Below are 18,568 nucleotides of genomic sequence, written 5' to 3' on the forward strand. Positions count from 1 at the left end.
GGATGCAGCTAGAAGCTTTTCCTAATGACACCTCTGCTCCACCAGTAATAAACTGCCATACGGGCAGTTCACGGTTCTCTGGGACCAGAACAAAACAGGGGAGACCTGGGGAAGGGCAGACTATGGAGGCTTGGGCTCCTGGAGGCACTCGTGGCTTTTGTCCTGGAGCTTGTTGCCACTCTAGTGGGTTGCTTGGCTGGGCACTAAAAGCAGTCCATGATAGTGACCTGCCATGAGTCGCTGGTGGGCAAGTCACTCTGCTAGACGGGGGGATTGTGGTGGGGTGACCCCAGCTTGCAGAGCTGGAGACCCTTGTCCCTCCTGCAAAGGCATGGCAGGGTCTGGGGGTACCAGGAGTAGGGCTGAAGAGGGATCCACTTGCTGCACTGGGGGCCAGCATGTGGATCCCTAATGAAGGGGTCGCTTCATGCAAAAGAGACCAATTAGTATAACTCCATAACACATGCAGCTAGAAGAAACCGTATGTGGTAGTCTGGGAGGGCCACAAAGCTTTGCACTTTCCTGATGCCCTGTCCCAGTGGAGCCTGAGCCTGTGGTGCTTCCTCCCGCGCATGTGCATCTTCCAGGAGGACCTAGGTCCACCCCTGCTGCTTGGAAGGTCCAGCCCATGGGTCCTGCTTGCAGCTTCCCCACCTCCACAGCCCCTCTTTGATCCTCTCCTTGGACTGTTGCCTCAGGGTCAGCCACCAGCAAACCCATCCGTGGGAGGAACAGCCCCTGGGTGGAAGCACCCATGGGTGTCAAGGTGGAAGCTCTGCAGGGAACAGGGCCATGAGTCCCCTTGTGCCCACAGCCTGGGACAGACACGGGGAGGTGGGCTGGGGGCCGGGCCCCTGGCAGCATGGGGAGGGAGAGGCGAGTGGCAGGCAGAGTAAGCACTCCATGCAGATGAAATGATTGCTGGGAGTCCTCTAAGTGACAGATAATGGTGGCATAATTTTTTCTAAATTATTTCTAATCATAGCTAACTACTAGTTCATGAATGAAGCCGTTGTTAATTGTGACTTACAAATCAATATCTTGGGAGTTATTGCTCAGGTGGAAGCAGTGCTTGCAGTACATTTTCAGGGCCTCTAATTGAAGTGTGGGTGCACAGCCAGGGCATTTTTGGCCTGAACAGCAGACTTAACTGCTTGGTTTTTGCTGGTCCCAGGCAAGTAGTGATTTTTCTCATGAAACGAGGGTAAAACCTCAACATGGCTTTGAAACTAACTGTTTCTGTGCTGCTGTGCAGGTGGGGAATGTGGAGGGGCTGGATGGGTGGGGCTCTGAGTGAGGAAGGGGACGTTGCTCAGGCCAGGGGCAGGCACCAGCTCTTTGAAATCTTGCCCTTAATGGTGTTCCTTGCAGAGGGTGAGGATGGCTGGGCACATTGAGAGCAGTTGTTTCTTACCCTGGTGAGTCCTGGGCATGTTCCCTTGGGCAGGCATGTTGTGGAGGGTGCCACAGGGTGCTGGGTGGCCCGGACCCCAAGAGCATACCATGGGGCTGCACTGCATCTTCACACGTTCTATGTTTGCAGGAAGATGGTGGGATTCACCAGGAGCAAGGCTCAAATCCCCTCCATGACTTGAGCATGGAGGACAGTTGCCTGGTGGTACAGAGCCTGCTGGCAAGCCCTTGGAGGCAGCAGTGACCACCATGGTGGGCCATTGTGCCAGTGGGAATCTGGGACCTGCATCTTCCACGAGTTCATGGCAATCACAGGGCTTAACTCCTTCTAGCCAAAGGCACAGACCAGTGTCTGCTCAGCTGCTGTCTTGGGAGGGGACTCAGTGCTGTGGCTCAGGGAAGACAAGCCACAAGCTGGAGCAACTTCTGCCTTAACACTGGTGTAAAGTTTAACAGGATCTGACAGGGTTTGTGGCACACACCAGTCGTGGCTGGCAGGATGGCTGATGCTTCTCAGACTGGGCTAAAAGGTTTGTCTCCGGGGTGCCAGGAAGGAGGTTGCCTCTGGAGCTGCTGAACTATACTCCTGACTTTGGACGTGTTTGTGAATGCTCAAAGCAGGTACCTTGTTGTCCTGGCCTGCTGGCGTTGTTGGTGGGGAGATCCTCCTTGTGCCTGCACTGGATATAGGTCCCTGTCTTGGTCTCCCAGCTGGGGCAGAGGCTGCTGCACTCCAGTGCAGGACCTGCCTTCACTGTGGAGACTTCACGATCTGAGGAAGGGGTCACCCTGCCTGGCGGGGAGAGACTGGCCTGGTTACTCCTGGCTCATCACCATGCCTGAGCCACTATCCAGAGCATCCTGACCTCATGCAGCCAGACCTCCCATGCCGAAGGAGCCATGAGGTCTGGCCATGGGCTGAACCCTGTCTCCTGCAGCCCCTGTGGGGCGGTTCCTCTGACTGGTAGGAACGCCCAGCTCCTTTCTGTCCCACACCAGGCTGGGGCAGGTGGACCCTTTCATCCCCATGTACTGGAATTGGATGGAGAAACACTTGATGGTGATTAATGAGCATCACTCGCTGGGGATCCCCAATGTTGGGGGAAGCCCTAGGAGCTGTGAGCTGCTTCTGGGTGATCCAGTGGGAGCGGAGCCCTGTGTGGGTGCCTGGTGGCTCTCTTCTGGGATCCCTAGAACAAGATCTAACTGTCGGTCTGTCGTCTGTCTTGGCAGCAAGGACACCCCTGTGGAGAGGAAGAAGAAAGGGAAGAGGAAAAATGAGATACCAGTGGACAGTTTGGATTTGGATCAGGATCTCCTGAGCCCATCCGTTCAGAGCCCAGAGGAGTCTGCGGAGTCGGCTGACAGCCAGGTATGTCTGAAGCCCTCATCTGACTGCCAGTGGAGGAAATCCTGGCTGCCTCTGAGTAGAAGAGCTGGGCCCTGGGACGCAGTGATCAGAGAGTGCATTCAGCAATGCGGCTGCAGCCAAGGTCTACCAGCCAGACTGCTTAAAGTCAGCTGGTGGCCCTGGGTTGGGTGCACGCTGCTGCCCTGGATGCTGCACATCCCTCAGCCTTGAGTCTCCCTTTCCTCCATGGCTCCTGGCAGCTCCTCTTTCCTGGCACAGTGTGGCAGGGCAGGGCAGCCCCACAGGGCTGGAGAGCTGCCCATATCTCCACAGAGCTCCTGTGCTTCAGGTCTCGGGCTGATGGGGCTGTGTGGGTCAGGCATTGATGGAGACTTTGGCATGGCAGTGGGTTTATCCCACCACCTCCATCCATGGGGCAGGGGGTGGGCTGAAGAACAGGCAGCCCTGGGGCTTCCTCTCCTCCACTCAAGCAAAGAGGAGGTACTTGGTCTGCCCATCTTCCCCATGACTGCCTTTTTCATCCCATACACAGAAACGCCGCTCAGGACGGCAAGTAAAGAGGAGGAAGTACAATGAGGACCTGGATTTCAAGGTGGTGGATGATGATGGAGAGACAATAGCCGTGCTGGGAGCTGGGCGAACCTCCGCACTCTCCGCCTCTACTCTGGCATGGCAGGCAGAGGTAGGGCTGGATGTGGGACTGGGGTATTGGGGCCTCCTGCCTCCCCACAGGGTGTCCCAAGGGTATCAGTACCAAGGTTCGAGGAAGTGGGGGATCCCAGCACAAGGTTGGGGTGAGAGCATGCCTGTGTGGGAGCGTGCAGGGACTGAGAGTGCACAAAGGGAAGGACAAGAGGTTTGCAGGTCCTACTGTCCCTGTCCTGCTTGTAGACTAAAGCGTCTGGAACATGTCCCTGAAGGCATGACTTGCCCATGCCTGCCTGCGGCTCCTGTCTCTGTAGCTCCTGTCTGTGAGGTTAGTCTATTATTTTGGCTCTGCCAGCTGAGGGCTTTGTAGGTGCCAGATCCTCATTTTCTGCCCACATTGCTGCTTTCCATCAGCACCTCGGAGTGTAGAGATGTCCAGCCTGACACCTGCCAGCCAAACTGATCTGCCAGACAGTGTGGTAGGGACCAGCCAGTGTCACTGCAGTTTGGGACTCACTGACCTGCCTTTGCCCACTGGTTCACTGCTGGCTCCTGGTGGGTGCTGGCAACTCCTTCCTGCTGTTCTGTTTGTTGGATCCTGCATCTCATTCCCTCTCTCTGGTTGCTGACAAAGCTGCCAGATAGTAATAATAGTCAATAATTGTTTTCGTAGTGTTCCTGTGTCTCTCGTTAGTCCTATCTTCACAAGGCTTTCCGTGTGGGTATTAGTCAGCTCTGTTGTTAAGCTAGTAAATAAGGCCTGGCCTGGTGCTCCCTGCCTTGCCCAGAGGGCTGTCACACACCCACAGGAGATGCTGCCTGGGCTGCTTCAGCTGCTGCCCAGTGCTGTGTCCCAGCTGGGCTCCTGGCAGTAATCTCTCCAGAACAGCAGGTTGGAATGGGTTGCCTCTGGCATGTGTCCATGCTGCCACCCTGCTCTTGTCTTAGTCCTGGACTTCCACCTCATTTTGTCCTGCTCCAGATGAATTATCAAGGCTGGTGTCTGATGGCAGCAAGGCTGTCCGCTGAGTGGCTGCTCTGGCCTCTTGCCAGCAGGCTTGGCCGGGCCCGTCTGTTGCTGCTCCCAGGGTCAGAACTGACCCAACAGGGCAAGATAGGAGTGCTGAGGCCTCAGGACAGCTCTCCCCATGGCCTGGACTTGCAGCTTTCCCCCCTGTATCCTAGCCACATTCCTCAGTAGCGCTGTGGGGCGGTGCAGGGCTCCGCCAGCAGCCCACAGGCTGCCAGCAATGAGCCACAGACTTGTGTGTGCCAGCTGGACTGTGGGTCAGTGTGGGAGCTCCCAGCCCAGGGGTGCTGGCAGCGGCTGTGATGGTAGCACTGTGCCCCTGGCCATGTTAACACAAACCCTTTGTGGCCAGAATCAAGCTGGAGCCCAGCAGAGCCAGGATGGATGCCTGGGCATGGGGAAACAGGCACTGCACAGTGGCTGCAGCAGAAGCATCTCTGCATGCTCCACCTCAGCCAGATTACTCTGGCGTGGGGCAGAGCTCTCCAAATAAGGCAGAAATCCCACCCTGGGCCACAGGACTGCAGTGGAGGGGCCCAGACAGAGCTGCTGTTACCCTGCTCACTGTGTTGCCGTGCTGTGTCCAGCATCCTGCCCCACACTGCAGGGGGAGTGCTGAGGCAGCAGGTCAGCTGAGGGCTGGGGCATGGAGGGGTTGCTGCAGCCTTGGACACCACCTAGGCTTTCCCAGACCCTTTTGGATGAGTGATGTGGGATGTCCTGGTTGTCTGTCCCTCCCCAGCTTGCCCCGTGCCTTTCTTGGAGGGGTCTTTCTAGTCTGTGAAGGAACATCGCAGGGCTGCTTTGCCTTGGAACAGACTGCCTCTGTCTGAAGGGGATGAATAGAGTACTTCTCCTTTCTGCTTTGCCCTTTGCTCTTCCCCCTGCTGCCATACCATCTCCCAGCCAGGGTAGAACTGATATTCCTAATGCTCAAGCAAGCTCCATATTTTTGCTGTCTGTCCTCTCCCCTTAGTCTTTCTGTGCCTCTCTGCTACAGTGCAGACAGGCACAAGCCTATCTCTCTTATCCCTTGGCATTTGGTGGGGCTGGTCCTGCCACAGCATGTGGCCAGTAGAGTCTTGACCTCCCCACTTGCCCTGGGGCTGCCGACTTGGAGCTGGAAGCAGCAGTGTTAGGGCCACCTCCAGCAAAGCTTGTGTGCTTAGTGTGAGGGAGTGGGGTGGGAGCCCATGGTTGGCCAGCAGAAGGTCTCTGCGGGCCTCATGGGGTGATTTCCTCATGGCAGTCAAAGCCTGTGAAGGGAAGGAAGCGGCACTTTGGGCTTGCTGGGAAGAGCTGCGTGGACAGTGATGGGGCTGAGGCTGACCACGGACAGGCAGCAGCAACAGAGAATGCCTGTGGCAGGGGCCTGATAGTCCCACTCCCTGCTCTGCTGGGGCCCTTGGGGCCATTCAGTACTATAGGGTTGTATAAATGCCAAGGTAAGTCAGAGAGCTGGCATGGAGAGTGGGTGGGAGCAGGAGATGTGCACATTTTGGCATATTTCCTTCCTTGAGTCTCAGGGCAGAAGTGCCCAAGCTTCCTCCTCTTTTCTGGGAGACTTGCCACCCTCTCTGGCTGCCCTGGTCTAGATGGAAGGACCTGCACAGCTAAACGTGACTGTGCTGTGGCCTTGGTGGCCAGGGGAGCACAGGCAGAGGGTGAATGTAGCTGGGCTGGCAGCACCTGCACCCTTGCACCCAGAAAGGGTTCCCCAAACACAGCTGTCCCAGCTCCCACTGTGCTGGTTTTGCCTGCTCTGGTGGGCTGGGAGGGGGAGCAAGCAGCTGTTCTGTGCTGGGAAGGTGCCAGAGGCCAAGCCACACAACGAGCTGGGAAGACAGCACTCTGCTCTCCTGTCCCCAGGAGCCTCCCGAGGATGACGCCAATATCATTGAGAAGATCCTTGCCTCCAGGATGGTGCAGAAGGAGGTGAGTGGCAAAGGTGTCGGTGGCAGTGGAGGTCCCTGGGCAGAGGATAGACGGGACCTGGCTGCCTTGTGCAGCAGGGACATGAGATGTAGCAGCAGTCAGTGCTGCCGTGCCATTCCTTGCTCTTTGCATGGTGTTGCTGGCATATGCCCAGGCTGGGCACCTTTCTGGGTTTGGAGATCAACGTGATGCCTCTTTGGCCCTGGGCACCAGAAAGCCTCTGGAGAAAAGTCAGGCCTGGGCTGATGCTCAGGAAGTGTTTAAGTCCCCCATGCCTAAGGCTGGGTTTACACCACATTCCCCAGGGCCACTGAGCCTCCAGGGCAGACAGCAAGCTAAGTGCCTGGCCATCCTCAAAATCCATGGGGCTCAGCCTGCCTGGAGCGTGTGGCCAGGCAGGAGATGCCTGTCTGCACCCAGGTCATGGAGGATGCCCCCAGCAGTTTCTGCACAGGCTCTGTCACTAACTCTGCTTCCCTTGGTTTCAGGCACATCCTGGAGGCCTGGCATTTGAGATGGAGGAGTTCTACGTCAAGTACAGAAACTTGTACGTGCAGTCTTGTGGTGCCCTGTGTCATGGTAGTGGGCCCTATGCATGCGGGAGGGAGGGCTGTGCGCTCCCATCTCTGTCCCAGCCCCAGCATCCCTGTCTTGCTGCCCTTGTCCTGAGCCAGCCCTGGCAGTGGAAAGCAGGAGAGCTGCTGCTGCTGCAGTGCTCAGTCTTGGCCTGGACCCAGGCCACATCTTCCTCCAGTTTGGGGTTTTGCTTGGCGAGGCATAGGCTGCATGTTCTCTGGGAGATCCCTGGTGGTCTGCGTGGTGGATGGGATCGGGCCCAAAGGCTTCTTTGGTCACATTCTGTTGATTATTTTTTTTCTCTGCAGCTCCTACCTCCACTGTAAGTGGGCAACTCTGGAGGAGCTGGAGAAGGACCCCAGGATCTCCCAGAAGATAAAGCGCTTCCGGAACAAGCAGGCTCAGATGAAGCATATTTTTACAGAGGTGAGAGCTGAATGCAGCAGGCAGCTGTGCCTGACCCTGGCATACCTGGGCCTGGTGTGGTGACTGAGCAGGCCAAGAGCTGAGCGTTGCCTCTGACACCTCCCAGCCCAGGTGAGACCAGCTCCAGGATCAAAATTCAGGGCTGGGAGTGGGCAGGCAGGGCTCGCAGCAGCAGTGCCTGCCCTGCCTGAGCTCTGCCATAGCTCAGTGATGCTGGGGTGCTGCCCAGAGCACTGCCTGTGTCCCCTTGCTGACACCGTGGCAATGCCCAGGAGGCTGCACAGGACCTCAGGCTTCCAGGCTAGTTTGAACCAGGTCACAGCACAAGAGGGTGAGCAGGTGGGGATGCTGGAGCCAAGGGGACATGACAGTGCCCTGAACTGCCATGGTGTCACTAGCAGAGGTATGCGCAGGGTGACAAAAGTCACTTGCCAGGCCTTGGAAGTTTTGCTCACTGGGCAGCATGCAGTGCTGGAGGTGCTTTCATGGTGAAGCAGAAGTGCTATGGGAGAGGGGGAGCTATAAATAGTTGGGCTTAGGGCAGCTCCTGCCCACTCTGTTGTATAAGCAGATTAATCTTGTTTAAATGAAAGGTGTTCTATGATTTATCTTGCTACTCTGGAGACAGTTGTTGGATCTCCTCAGACTGCCCCTTACAAGTGTAAATCAGGCCAGTAGGCTAAGGCAATTTCTCTGTGGATGTAGTTGGAAAGCTGGGGGTGTGTGTCAAATTTCACACTCCCGAGTGTGTTTGGGGTCTTTCGCAGGATGCAAAGAAACAGCATGTGTTGACACACACTGTACCACTAACAATTTAGCAAGGAGCAAATGCTCTTTCCTGTGACTAACTGCGGCCTGGGGAGCTGTGAACATAGAAGCCTGGTTTTGCTCCTTCCCAAAACCTAGACAGTGTCTCTCCAAGGACCACTGCTAGTCTAAAGCTCACTCCTCCCAAGGTGTTCCTAGCAGGGGGATGAGCCCTTGCCTCATGAGCAGTTGCTGCTGGTGACTGTTAAGCTGAAGGGAGGGAGAGAGAGAGGCAGAGACAAAGAGCAAGGTGTCATCTCATGTGGAGTTCAAGCATCCAACAAGGAGTGGAGTTCATCGGGTGCTGTGTGTGGCTCTGTGCTGTGGCAGTCGCAGCTCTGGATGCTGCACATAAGCTTGGGGCCAGATGGGCTGGAGAGGCCATTCTTGCCTCCCAGCAAGCGCAGCATGGAACCCACGGCTGCTCTAAAGCAAGAGCTTTGCCTTCTGCAGGGCTCCTGCATCTTCCCTGCCCAGAGACAGATGTCAGTGTACCTGTGTCCAGGGCACTTGGTGTGCTGTGCACAGCTAGCAGCATCCTGGGGACAGATGCCCCGAAGCAGTTTACTCATTCCCACCATCTGTTTAACCCTGTAATCACCTTGAACTTGACTCTTTTTACTCTTTGCTGTCACAGCCTGATGAGGATCTGTTCAACCCCGACTATGTGGAGGTAGATCGAATTCTGGAGGTGGCTCACACAAAGGATCCTGACACTGGGGAAGTGAGTGGCTGCGTTGCTTGCTTGCCCCACGGGAAGAGGGAGGGAGGCTTGGCAGGAGGCCCAGACCCACAGTGTGCATTGCAGGTTGTTCCTGAGCACCCTGAGGCCTTACTAGCCTTTTGCAGCCTGAGCCCTGTCCATGGGCACCCCTTGGCACAGGGGTAGATGGAGGGCCGCTGACTGTCCCTGTGACTCGCTCTCGGTCGAAGTTAAGCTGGGGCTGAGTGGCCATGAGCCCTGCGCTGTCCCTGAGCCTGTCTCTTTGCACTGCAGGAGGTGACTCACTACCTGGTGAAGTGGTGCTCACTGCCCTACGAGGAGAGCACCTGGGAGCTGGAGGAGGATGTTGACCCAGGGAAGATTAAAGAGTTTGAAGCCCTCCAAATCCCTCCAGAAATCAAGCACATGGTAACGTACCCAGAGGTAACGTACCCAGCTGGCAGCTCGCTGCCCTGGGCAGGCAGGGACTGTCTGTGTCTTGCCAAGGCCCAGCAGTGCTGACCTTGTCCCTGCTGCTGCATTGCAAGCCCCATATCCTCCCCTGTGGCTGGGTTAGTTAGCAGGATCTGAGGGTGGGATCCAGAGGCCAAGACCTTGCTGTGAATCAGCTGTTAGTGACTGTTCTGAAGTCTTGTCCTGATGTGCAGCCCCAGAAGCAGGGTCTGGCCTTGCTGAGCATTAGCTTCTTCCTCTCCATGGACATTGCTCCTGCTCTTTCCTCCTAGGAGCGCCCAGCATCTGAGTCCTGGCAGAAACTGGAGAAGTCCCGGGAGTATAAGAACAGCAACCAGCTGCGGGAGTATCAGCTGGAGGGAATGAACTGGCTGCTTTTTAACTGGTATAACAGGTGAGGAGGGGCTGGAGCCCTGTGCTCCCGTGAGGAGTCCTGCTGGCAGTGGGGCCGCCCTGGTGTGTGCAGTCATGGGAGCAGCAGAGCTGGGGGAGCAGAGATGACAAATTGGGGGCCTGACAGAGGGGCCACTGAGACTTCCCAGTGCTGGAGCTGGCAGGCAGCTGCCAGGAAAATTGTGTTTGTTTTAGCTTTGCAACTGAGTCTTTAGGCATGTTTCTCATCAGTAAACGCTGATGAGTGTTGGAGACAGTAGGGCTTAGTTATGGCTCTAAGATACACCTGATTTTTGGTATTGGCCAGGCTACTGATGAGCCATTCCTGTGGCAGGAGTGCAGGAATATGTATGTTCTCAGCTGCAGCAGGCTGTCAGATGCATCTTTCACTGGCTAGTGTGCACGCAAAGGACAGCATTTTTCACACGAACTTTGAGTCCGTCATCTTGCAAGAAGTTGGATGGTCTGGCTTAGCCAGACCAATTTGGGCCACTGTACCAATGTGCCCTCGACCCCCTTGCTGCGGGGTCAGAGAGATGTGGGTGGAGGTGATGTGCCTGACATCCCATCGAGGAGTTGTTGACAGGGTGGTTCCTGCCCCTGAGAGCGTGTTCACCTGTACCTGTCCATCTCTGCAGGAAGAACTGCATCCTGGCTGATGAGATGGGGCTGGGGAAGACAATCCAATCAATCACCTTCCTCTCAGAAATATTCCTGATGGGCATCCATGGCCCCTTCCTCATCATTGCACCTCTCTCCACCATCACCAACTGGGAGAGGGAGTTCCGCACCTGGACAGAGATGAATGCCATCGTATACCATGGCAGCCAGATCAGCCGGCAGATGATCCAGCAGTACGAGATGGTGTACAGGGACACACAGGTGATTGATGCACACAACACTCCCAGGATGTGCCCCCCAGTTCTGGCTTCTTTTGCTTGGGAAGCAGTGAGCTGCATGTGAAGCTCGTGGTTCATCTGGAGAGGGAAAGGTGATCTTTTAAGACCTTTGCTGGCATAGGCTCAGGGTGCACTGTGTATGAGTGAAGAACAGGCCCAACTCATGCAGAAAGGGGAAAATGCAGCAGAACCCCAGCCCCAGTTCTTGTGCAGTCCTGTTTGTCTGCCCTGAAGCAGTGTCTGGTTTGGAGAGATGAAGCCTGTGGCCAGGGAGGAGGCTTGCAGGAACCTGCCTGCTGCTTGAGAGAGATTAATCTGGGGAAATCCCAGCTAGGAGCCAGATGCCAACACTGATGCCAACAGTGTCCTGCCACCCTGCAGGAGTCAAGCGCTCCATATGGTTTATGTCTCCCTAGGGTAACCCTCTCCCTGGGATCTTCAAGTTCCAGGTGGTTATCACCACCTTTGAGATGATCCTTGCTGACTGTCCAGAGCTGAAGAAGATCCAGTGGCGCTGCGTGGTCATTGACGAGGCACATCGCCTGAAGAACAGGAACTGCAAACTCCTGGAGGGCCTGAAGCTCATGGCCCTGGTGAGCATGTCCTGCCCAAGTTCATGTGAGAGCAGGGTGGGCCAGAGATGGCCATGCCTAGCAGTCAGGAGCCACTGCAAACTGCTTAGGCCGAGTGCCAGGGCTGAGAGCTCCCTGTCAGAGGGAAAGCCATCCAGGACCCATCAGGTTGTTGAAGCAGTGCCAGTGACCGGGGCCCTTTGATGGATGGGGGGCACTGGTGTCCTGCAGCCATCACAAACTCCTTTTTGCTGAAGTGGAATATTAGCCCACAGCAGGCCAAGCGCCCCCATGCCTTCCCATCTGTGTGCACTCCCTGGCAGAGCCCTGCCTGGCCTTGCAGCACAGCTTAGGCTGCTGTAGGACACTGGGGCAGTTGCTGACCAGCCGTGCACAGCATCCTCTGGCCGTGGTGTGCTTTGTACCCTGCAGTGAGCAGGACTGCAGTGTTGAAGCTTTTTTGGGATTCTGCAAATATGAGACCAGTCTGTGCCAGGGATGGGGGCACAGGACTGTGCGTGGTGAAAAAGGGATCAATGAGCTGCTCTGAGAAATGTGTTTGGATGTCCAGCTCCTTTCCAGCCGTGGGAAAGGCAGTGCTGCTGTTCACTGGACTGAGGACCATCAGGCTTTTGGATCTCCCAGCCCTACCCAGCTTCCATCACACTCTAGCTGGGCCAGGCCTCCGAAAATTATTAGTCTTATATCTCCAGTTCCCAAAGACCCATATGTTTCCCCCTGACTTTGTGTCTTATGCAGGTCCCTGCTGGGTTGTGAGAACCCTGGGGCAAAGCAGGATTGCTGCTGGCCCCACTTCGTAACCATCGCCTTCCTCTGTACAAGTCCTGTGGGAACCTCACACCTTTAAATTGCACTTCTTTCATAGCTGGTGGGTCTTGGGGGCATTCTTTGCATTAGGTTGGACAGGAGGATTAGCCTGAGCAGTGAGTGAGCACCCGAGTCTCTGGCACTGCTGCGACAGAGTGGCTGGTGCACCTCAGAAGGCAGCACCTGATGGTGCCTGAAGCCAGAGCCTGTGGTGTCAGCACAGGGGAGTGCATTCCTCTTCAGGGGTCATCCGCTCCTCACACCCCCAGATCTTGGAGGGGTTGTCTGGACCCCTGTCTCCTTTTACCGCACACATACCTACATAGTGAACCTCTAATAAAAGCTCCTTCTTCTTCCCAGTGCACACTTGACAGAGTCATATGTGCCCCCGCTGATTTCAGAGCACCCTGCTCATGCTGACCCTAGAAGCAGGTGCCTGGGTGCCCCTCGGTGTCATATGTCACTGAGCCATGTTCCCAAGCCCTGAAGAGGGATTTCCCCCTGGTGCACAGAGGATTGGGCTCTGTCAGCATCCCTGTCCGGTGCCAGCACAGCCCTGCCTGAGGGTCTTGTGCCAGGGCAGGGCTGAAGCCTGGGAGGGTGTGGGATTCTCAGTTCTGGCTGTTGTTGGAGTGGGCCACATCCAGGGGAGCATCCTGGGAGCCACAGGACTGTTGCGTGGCAGTGGCTGGGTCAGGGCTGGCACCATGGCCAGGGGAGCCTTTCGGGGAGTGTGTGTTCCCACAGGCCACCCAGAGTGCTCCTGAGGCTGGAAGACAAGGAGCATTGCGCTCTTGGAACACCTTGGACCCAGCCGGTGGATCTGAGCCCTCAACCTGTTTTCTGTGTATACCCAGGAGCACAAGGTGCTGTTGACAGGGACCCCCCTGCAGAACTCGGTGGAGGAGCTCTTCAGCCTCCTGAATTTCCTGGAGCCACAGCAGTTCCCCTCAGAGACAGCCTTTCTGGAGGAGTTTGGAGACCTGAAGACAGAGGAGCAGGTACCTAGAAGAGTGACACTGGTGACTGTTAGCACAGGCCATTGGGACATGCAGTCACCAAGCCAGGCACACACTCAGACATGTGCTTCATGGAAATGAATAGGACTCCTTATGCTTGCAGAAGCAAAGTTGTGACAGAGCCCCCAACGCTGCTTTGGAGAGGGGAGACCAGCCTGTGCCAAGGCAGTGGTCTGCTCCCTGCCTAGCTCCCTACTAACCCCTTGCGTGCCTGCGCAGTGCAGCTCATCTGGCTTTCTTACCTGGTCTGTCCCTGAAACCAGCAGGAGTGTAGGGGGAGTGAGGAGATCAGTAAGTCCTTGTGTCAGTCACCCTTGTCAGGTTCCCCTGGGGAGCCGTCCTCCAAAGTTACCCTTGAGCGTGGGCCATGGAAAAGAGCCCAGTCCCCTGGGCTGTCTCACTGCCATTTGAATTGCCATTTGGCTTAAGTGGGGATTGCACAAAGATCGTCATTCTGAGGGAGCAGGCACGGGCACATGGAGCATCATCTCAGCTGCTATCAAAGCTCAGCTGTCCTGCAGCAGACGCAGTTATCCAAGGCTGCCAGCAGCAGAAGCGTGTGGAGTTCATGGCCCAGGGCTGGTCCCTCACATGCCTGCCCCAAGGAAGTCAGACTCTGAAGTTGTCCTGGCGGTCAGCAGAGCAGGTGCTTCAGGGTCATTTGTACTGGGTTTCCAGCCTGGGGAGGCTGTAGCATTGCAGGCCCTTCCGCTGTTGTCAGCGCGTGCTTGCTGTGTTGGGAGGGCAGTGAATCTCTACGCTTGCTCTGGCAGGTGAAGAAGCTGCAGTCCATTCTGAAGCCCATGATGCTGAGACGGCTGAAGGATGATGTAGAGAAGAATCTGGCACCCAAGCAGGAGACCATCATTGAGGTGGAGCTGACCAATATCCAGAAGAAATACTACCGGGCCATCCTGGAGAAGAACTTTTCCTTCCTCTCCAAGGGTGCCAACCAGCACAATATGCCCAACCTCATCAACACTATGATGGAGCTGCGGAAGTGCTGCAATCACCCGTATCTCATCAACGGTGAGGGCTGTGCACAGCAGGTGTGGGGGACACTGCAGCATTTGCTGGTCACTACCTGCAGAGCTCACGTAGCTTGGGAGCCAGCCTAGACCCTTATGCCATGTGCTGCTGGTGGGGTTGTGCATCCAGGCCCAGCACAGGATGCAGTGATCTCCCTTGTTGCCCTGAGGGGCAAACTAGCTCCCTGCAAGTGCTGCTTGCTGGTGGGCACCTCAGGGTCTTGTGAGGCTTGCTATATTTGGGGGTGTTCTGGCACAGGACCCTCTCCAACATCCCAGCCTGGCTTGATCTGCCAAGAGCTGGTGCAAGCCATGAAGAAGTAGAGTCACAGGAGTGGAGGGGCTTCTGGAGGTCTCTAGCCAGCCTCCCTAGACATGATCAGCTACATGGGTTCTGTTCCTTGTGTGGTGGCTTGCTGTCGTCCTGGATGGGAGGCTGGGGGCAGCTTCACTGCCAGCCTTGCCAAGAGCTCACGTCCTTTCTCACCTGGCAGGGGCAGAGGAGAAGATCCTGGAAGACTTTCGTAAAACACACAGCCCAGAGGCACCAGACTTCCAGCTGCAGGCAATGATCCAGGCGGCCGGGAAGCTGGTGCTCATTGATAAGCTGCTTCCCAAGCTGATTGCTGGTGGGCACAAGGTCCTCATCTTCTCTCAGATGGTGCGCTGCCTGGACATCCTTGAAGACTATCTCATTCAGAGGCGGTTAGTACAGGCTTCAGCATTCACCACAGCTCCTCCACATCACCTCCATCCTGCACTGTACACACAGAGTAGCAACAGCCCAGGGTGGGGATTTGGCCATTCTGTGCTCACGTACCAAAGGATCCAAGTTACAGGCTACTACCGATGGGTGCAGAGACCCCAAAGCTGGGCAGCTGTGACCTGTCCCTTCTGCATTGCCCAGGGCTAGTCGTAGGAGTGACCAAATGGGAATAGGCCCTTCCCTTGGTCCTGGTTCCCATGAGCCCCATATGCATGTGCCATGGACGAGGTCATGGTTTTGCCATCATAAGAGGAATGACTTCTGGGAACAACCACAGTGCACACAGGCTGATGAGGCCTGAGCCTCCACCTGTGCACAGGTCCTGCCCGTAAGTCTGAGCTGCCTGCATGCCCACACACAGCCCAGGGGAAGGAGCAAGAAGGGGTTTGTAAGCCACAGCCAGTTTGGGCCCTGCTGTGACCCTGCTCTCATCTTCTCCCGTCTCTGAGCAGGTACACCTATGAGCGCATTGATGGGCGGGTGCGTGGGAATCTGCGCCAAGCTGCCATCGACCGCTTCTGCAAGCCTGACTCGGATCGCTTCGTCTTTCTCCTGTGCACGCGGGCAGGCGGGCTGGGCATCAACCTGACCGCTGCCGACACCTGCATCATCTTTGACTCAGACTGGAACCCACAGAATGACCTACAGGTAATGGGCCAGAGTGGCACAGGCTGCCAGGAGGTCCTATGGCATGGCTCCCGTCACTCATGCTAGCTGGGGAGGGAAGGGCAGCAGTACCCAGCTGTACTGGGCATGGGGTGCGATGCTGGGAGAGCTGTCAGGAGTGCAGGCAGAGGGGATGTGTCATGGGGAAGATCACAGTGTGGCTCTAAAAGCATGAGTGGGCCACAGATGAGGCAGCACTTTGTCCATACCTGGTGTTGGAGGGGCTGAAGTGCTGGGTGCCCCCATCTGCTGAGATCCAAGGCTCTAGCCTGAGCCCCATGTCCTTGCCTGGGGGTGCAGGGGTCTCTGATTCCTGCTCCACAATTGCGCAGGGCTGGCACTAACCAGCACCCGCTGGCAGAGCCCTGCCAAGTCAGCCACAGGCACTAGATGCGGCTGCTCTGGTGGGTGGGAGCTGACTGTGGCTCAGGTGGGTGTGTGGTGGGTGGTGTTGCAGGGTGCCACAAGCCACACGATCCCCATCCTTCCGAGCTCACTGTGCTTGATGCTGTGCCCTCTGCACTCCCAGGCTCAAGCTCGCTGCCACCGGATCGGGCAGAGCAAGGCAGTGAAAGTCTATCGCCTCATCACCAGGAACTCCTATGAGCGGGAGATGTTTGACAAGGCCAGCCTGAAGCTGGGCCTGGATAAGGCTGTGTTGCAGGACATCAACCGCAAGGGCAGCACGAACGGGGTAGGTTGGCTGTCAGAGTGGGGCTAGGTGGGAGGCACTACAGGAGAGCTCACCTCCTTCCCCTGCAAGTCACTGCCAGGTTGGAGCAGAGACATGGGCAAGCTTCTGGGGAGGGAGAGCCTGGTCCCACACACTTGCATTGCTGCTGTTTGGCCTGGCAGGCTGCCTCGGGGTTAGGGGGTGCATGTGGTGCTGTGCCTGGGTGACATGGACTGGAAATTCCTGACAGTCCCTCAGGCAGCATTTTAAGTGGCCTATGCTGTAGCATCAGGAGGTCTGGATTGGCCTGGGGCATCTCTGCCCTCCCTCCCTCCCGAGGCAGAGGGAAGAGTCTTCTCCTGTTGTGCAGTTCCCAGGGAGGCTGGCCAGTTTGGTGATGCCCCCATGTTTTGGGCAGGTTCAGCAGCTCTCAAAGATGGAGGTGGAGGACCTGCTGCGGAAGGGTGCCTATGGCGCTCTGATGGATGAGGAGGATGAAGGATCGAAGTTCTGCGAGGAAGACATTGATCAGATCCTCCAGCGCAGGACTCAGACCATCACAATCCAGTCTGAGGGGAAGGGCTCCACCTTTGCCAAGGTGTGCTGTGCTCCATCGGGAGGGAAGGGGGGCTCCCCCCAGGGTGGTAGGGGACACGCTGGGAGCATGCAGAGCAGTAGTGGGGGGCTGACCTCTTGCCTGTGTGTTGAGACATGTCTGCATGGAGGCCAAGCTCCTGCCTGTCCTCCTGCACCCAGGAGTGAGGCCTGGCTGGTTTCACTGGCAGCAGTGTGGTTTCCTGTCTCACTGGTGGTTAGCAGAGCATTTGAGGAGGGGGCCGCCAGCTTGGGTGGGTGCTGTTGGGGCTATTCAGGAGGGTTCAGCTTGCCAGTTTCCACTTTCCCTTTGAAGCCGCTCAAGCTGGTAAGAAGGCAGAGCAGGGGCTGTCCTCCAGGTGCTGGGCATTGCCAGGCTGTTCGCTGTCACCACACTGGCAGCGGGGAGGGATGCAGAGCTGCTCTTGTGTCGCAGTCAGGGCATTGCAGGGTTTAGGGCTTACTCTTCCAATGGGCTGAGGACTCCTTGCCATGGCAGTAGGCCATGCCCAGAGCTAGACCCTCTGCCTGGTGCTGTTGTGGGCAGAGTTGTGCCTCTCCTTGGGGAGGATGGATAAGTTCAAAGCCTGGGTGAGATCCAGTCCTGAGCTGGGCTGGTCTTCTTTTCATGGGTTGAGCTTATTTCATCCAGTCTGTCACCTCCCCTGCCCTTCTAGACACCAGTGCTGCCTCAGTGTGGTGCTTTGCCAAGCAGAAATGCAGGTGGTGACCTGGGCTGCTGGAGGTGTAGGAAGGAGTTGTGGTACCTTCAACACAGCCCTGCTGCTGCACAGCCTAGCTCTGACTCCAGCCTTGCGGGACCAGGCTGCTGGCCTGCACAATGCTTGAAGCTGGGCGCTGCTGTGCTGGGGAAGCTGTGTGCCAAGTGGCCCTGACATCCCCACAGGAGAGAGCCCAAGGAGCCAGCTCAGTGCTGTGCTTGTGTCCTCTGAGGGCACAAAAGCCATCTGTCCCTTCTCGTCTTGCAGGTGGCACAGCCCAGGCTCTGTTTCCAGTGGATCAGGTGGGACTGCAGAATAGAGGGGTTCAGCTCCCTTAAGCAAACAAAGAGCCCTCTGGCATGTATCAGCATGGGGTGTAACACCTCATGGCAGCAAGACTGTGCACTGTAGACATGTGTTGGGGAACTGTATGGGGGAAGGCACATCTGGATGGTGGGTTGCACCCTGTTCACTCCTCTTCTTCCACTCCCAGGCCAGCTTTGTAGCATCGGGAAACAGAACTGACATTTCCTTAGATGACCCCAACTTCTGGCAAAAGTGGGCCAAGATAGCAGAGCTCGATACAGATGCCAAGAATGAAAAGGTAGGATCCAGCTTGTGGCCTGTGTGCCCCACAGCTGGTCTGACACCGCGTGGCATGGTCTCCAGGAGGAGCTGCATGCTTCTGCTGAGCTTGTGAAGGGATATGTGTTATGCATCAGGAATTACTGCAAGGGAAGACTGACCCACGAGTGCTGGCTAAAGCCGCCATTACTTTGACCACATGGTGGGCTGCATCTACCTGGTATTTCAGGGTGCTCAGTCTGTGCTCCCAGCTACTTCCAGACCTGGTTAAGGGGCGACAGTTGGGGCTGGCAGCATGTGAGGGGAGGAGAGGATGAAACAGCCAGCACAACAGCATGCCTGTGAAGCCAGCAGACTAATGTGACTGCCTGTGCATGAGTTGGAGCTGTGTTGGAGTTCTGCGCAGGACAGGCAGGCATGAGTGCCTCGCACTGCCTGC

General features: G+C 56.5%; 1 protein-coding gene across 11 annotated transcripts in view; it reads left to right on the forward strand.

Moving 5' to 3' along the window:
- The window catches only part of CHD6 (chromodomain helicase DNA binding protein 6), a 92,961-nt gene that overhangs the window by 45,855 nt on the left and 28,538 nt on the right, over positions 1-18,568 (forward strand). For 9 of the 11 annotated variants that reach the window (XM_055721637.1, XM_055721641.1, XM_055721638.1 and 6 more), the window contains 17 exons: positions 2,647-2,785; positions 3,318-3,467; positions 6,333-6,398; positions 6,887-6,945; positions 7,283-7,400; positions 8,845-8,931; positions 9,205-9,354; positions 9,657-9,778; positions 10,416-10,659; positions 11,093-11,269; positions 12,934-13,077; positions 13,869-14,124; positions 14,618-14,828; positions 15,342-15,537; positions 16,085-16,249; positions 16,647-16,826; positions 18,038-18,148. In XM_055721637.1, coding sequence (XP_055577612.1) covers positions 2,647-2,785; positions 3,318-3,467; positions 6,333-6,398; positions 6,887-6,945; positions 7,283-7,400; positions 8,845-8,931; positions 9,205-9,354; positions 9,657-9,778; positions 10,416-10,659; positions 11,093-11,269; positions 12,934-13,077; positions 13,869-14,124; positions 14,618-14,828; positions 15,342-15,537; positions 16,085-16,249; positions 16,647-16,826; positions 18,038-18,148 — 2,575 coding nt within the window. The remainder of the gene's footprint in view (positions 1-2,646; positions 2,786-3,317; positions 3,468-6,332; positions 6,399-6,886; positions 6,946-7,282; positions 7,401-8,844; positions 8,932-9,204; positions 9,355-9,656; positions 9,779-10,415; positions 10,660-11,092; positions 11,270-12,933; positions 13,078-13,868; positions 14,125-14,617; positions 14,829-15,341; positions 15,538-16,084; positions 16,250-16,646; positions 16,827-18,037; positions 18,149-18,568) is intronic. The other 2 variants (XM_055721635.1, XM_055721644.1) reach the window with 1 other exon arrangement.

Source organism: Falco cherrug, chromosome 10, assembly GCF_023634085.1.
Source record: "Falco cherrug isolate bFalChe1 chromosome 10, bFalChe1.pri, whole genome shotgun sequence".
Taxonomy (NCBI): domain Eukaryota; kingdom Metazoa; phylum Chordata; class Aves; order Falconiformes; family Falconidae; genus Falco; species Falco cherrug.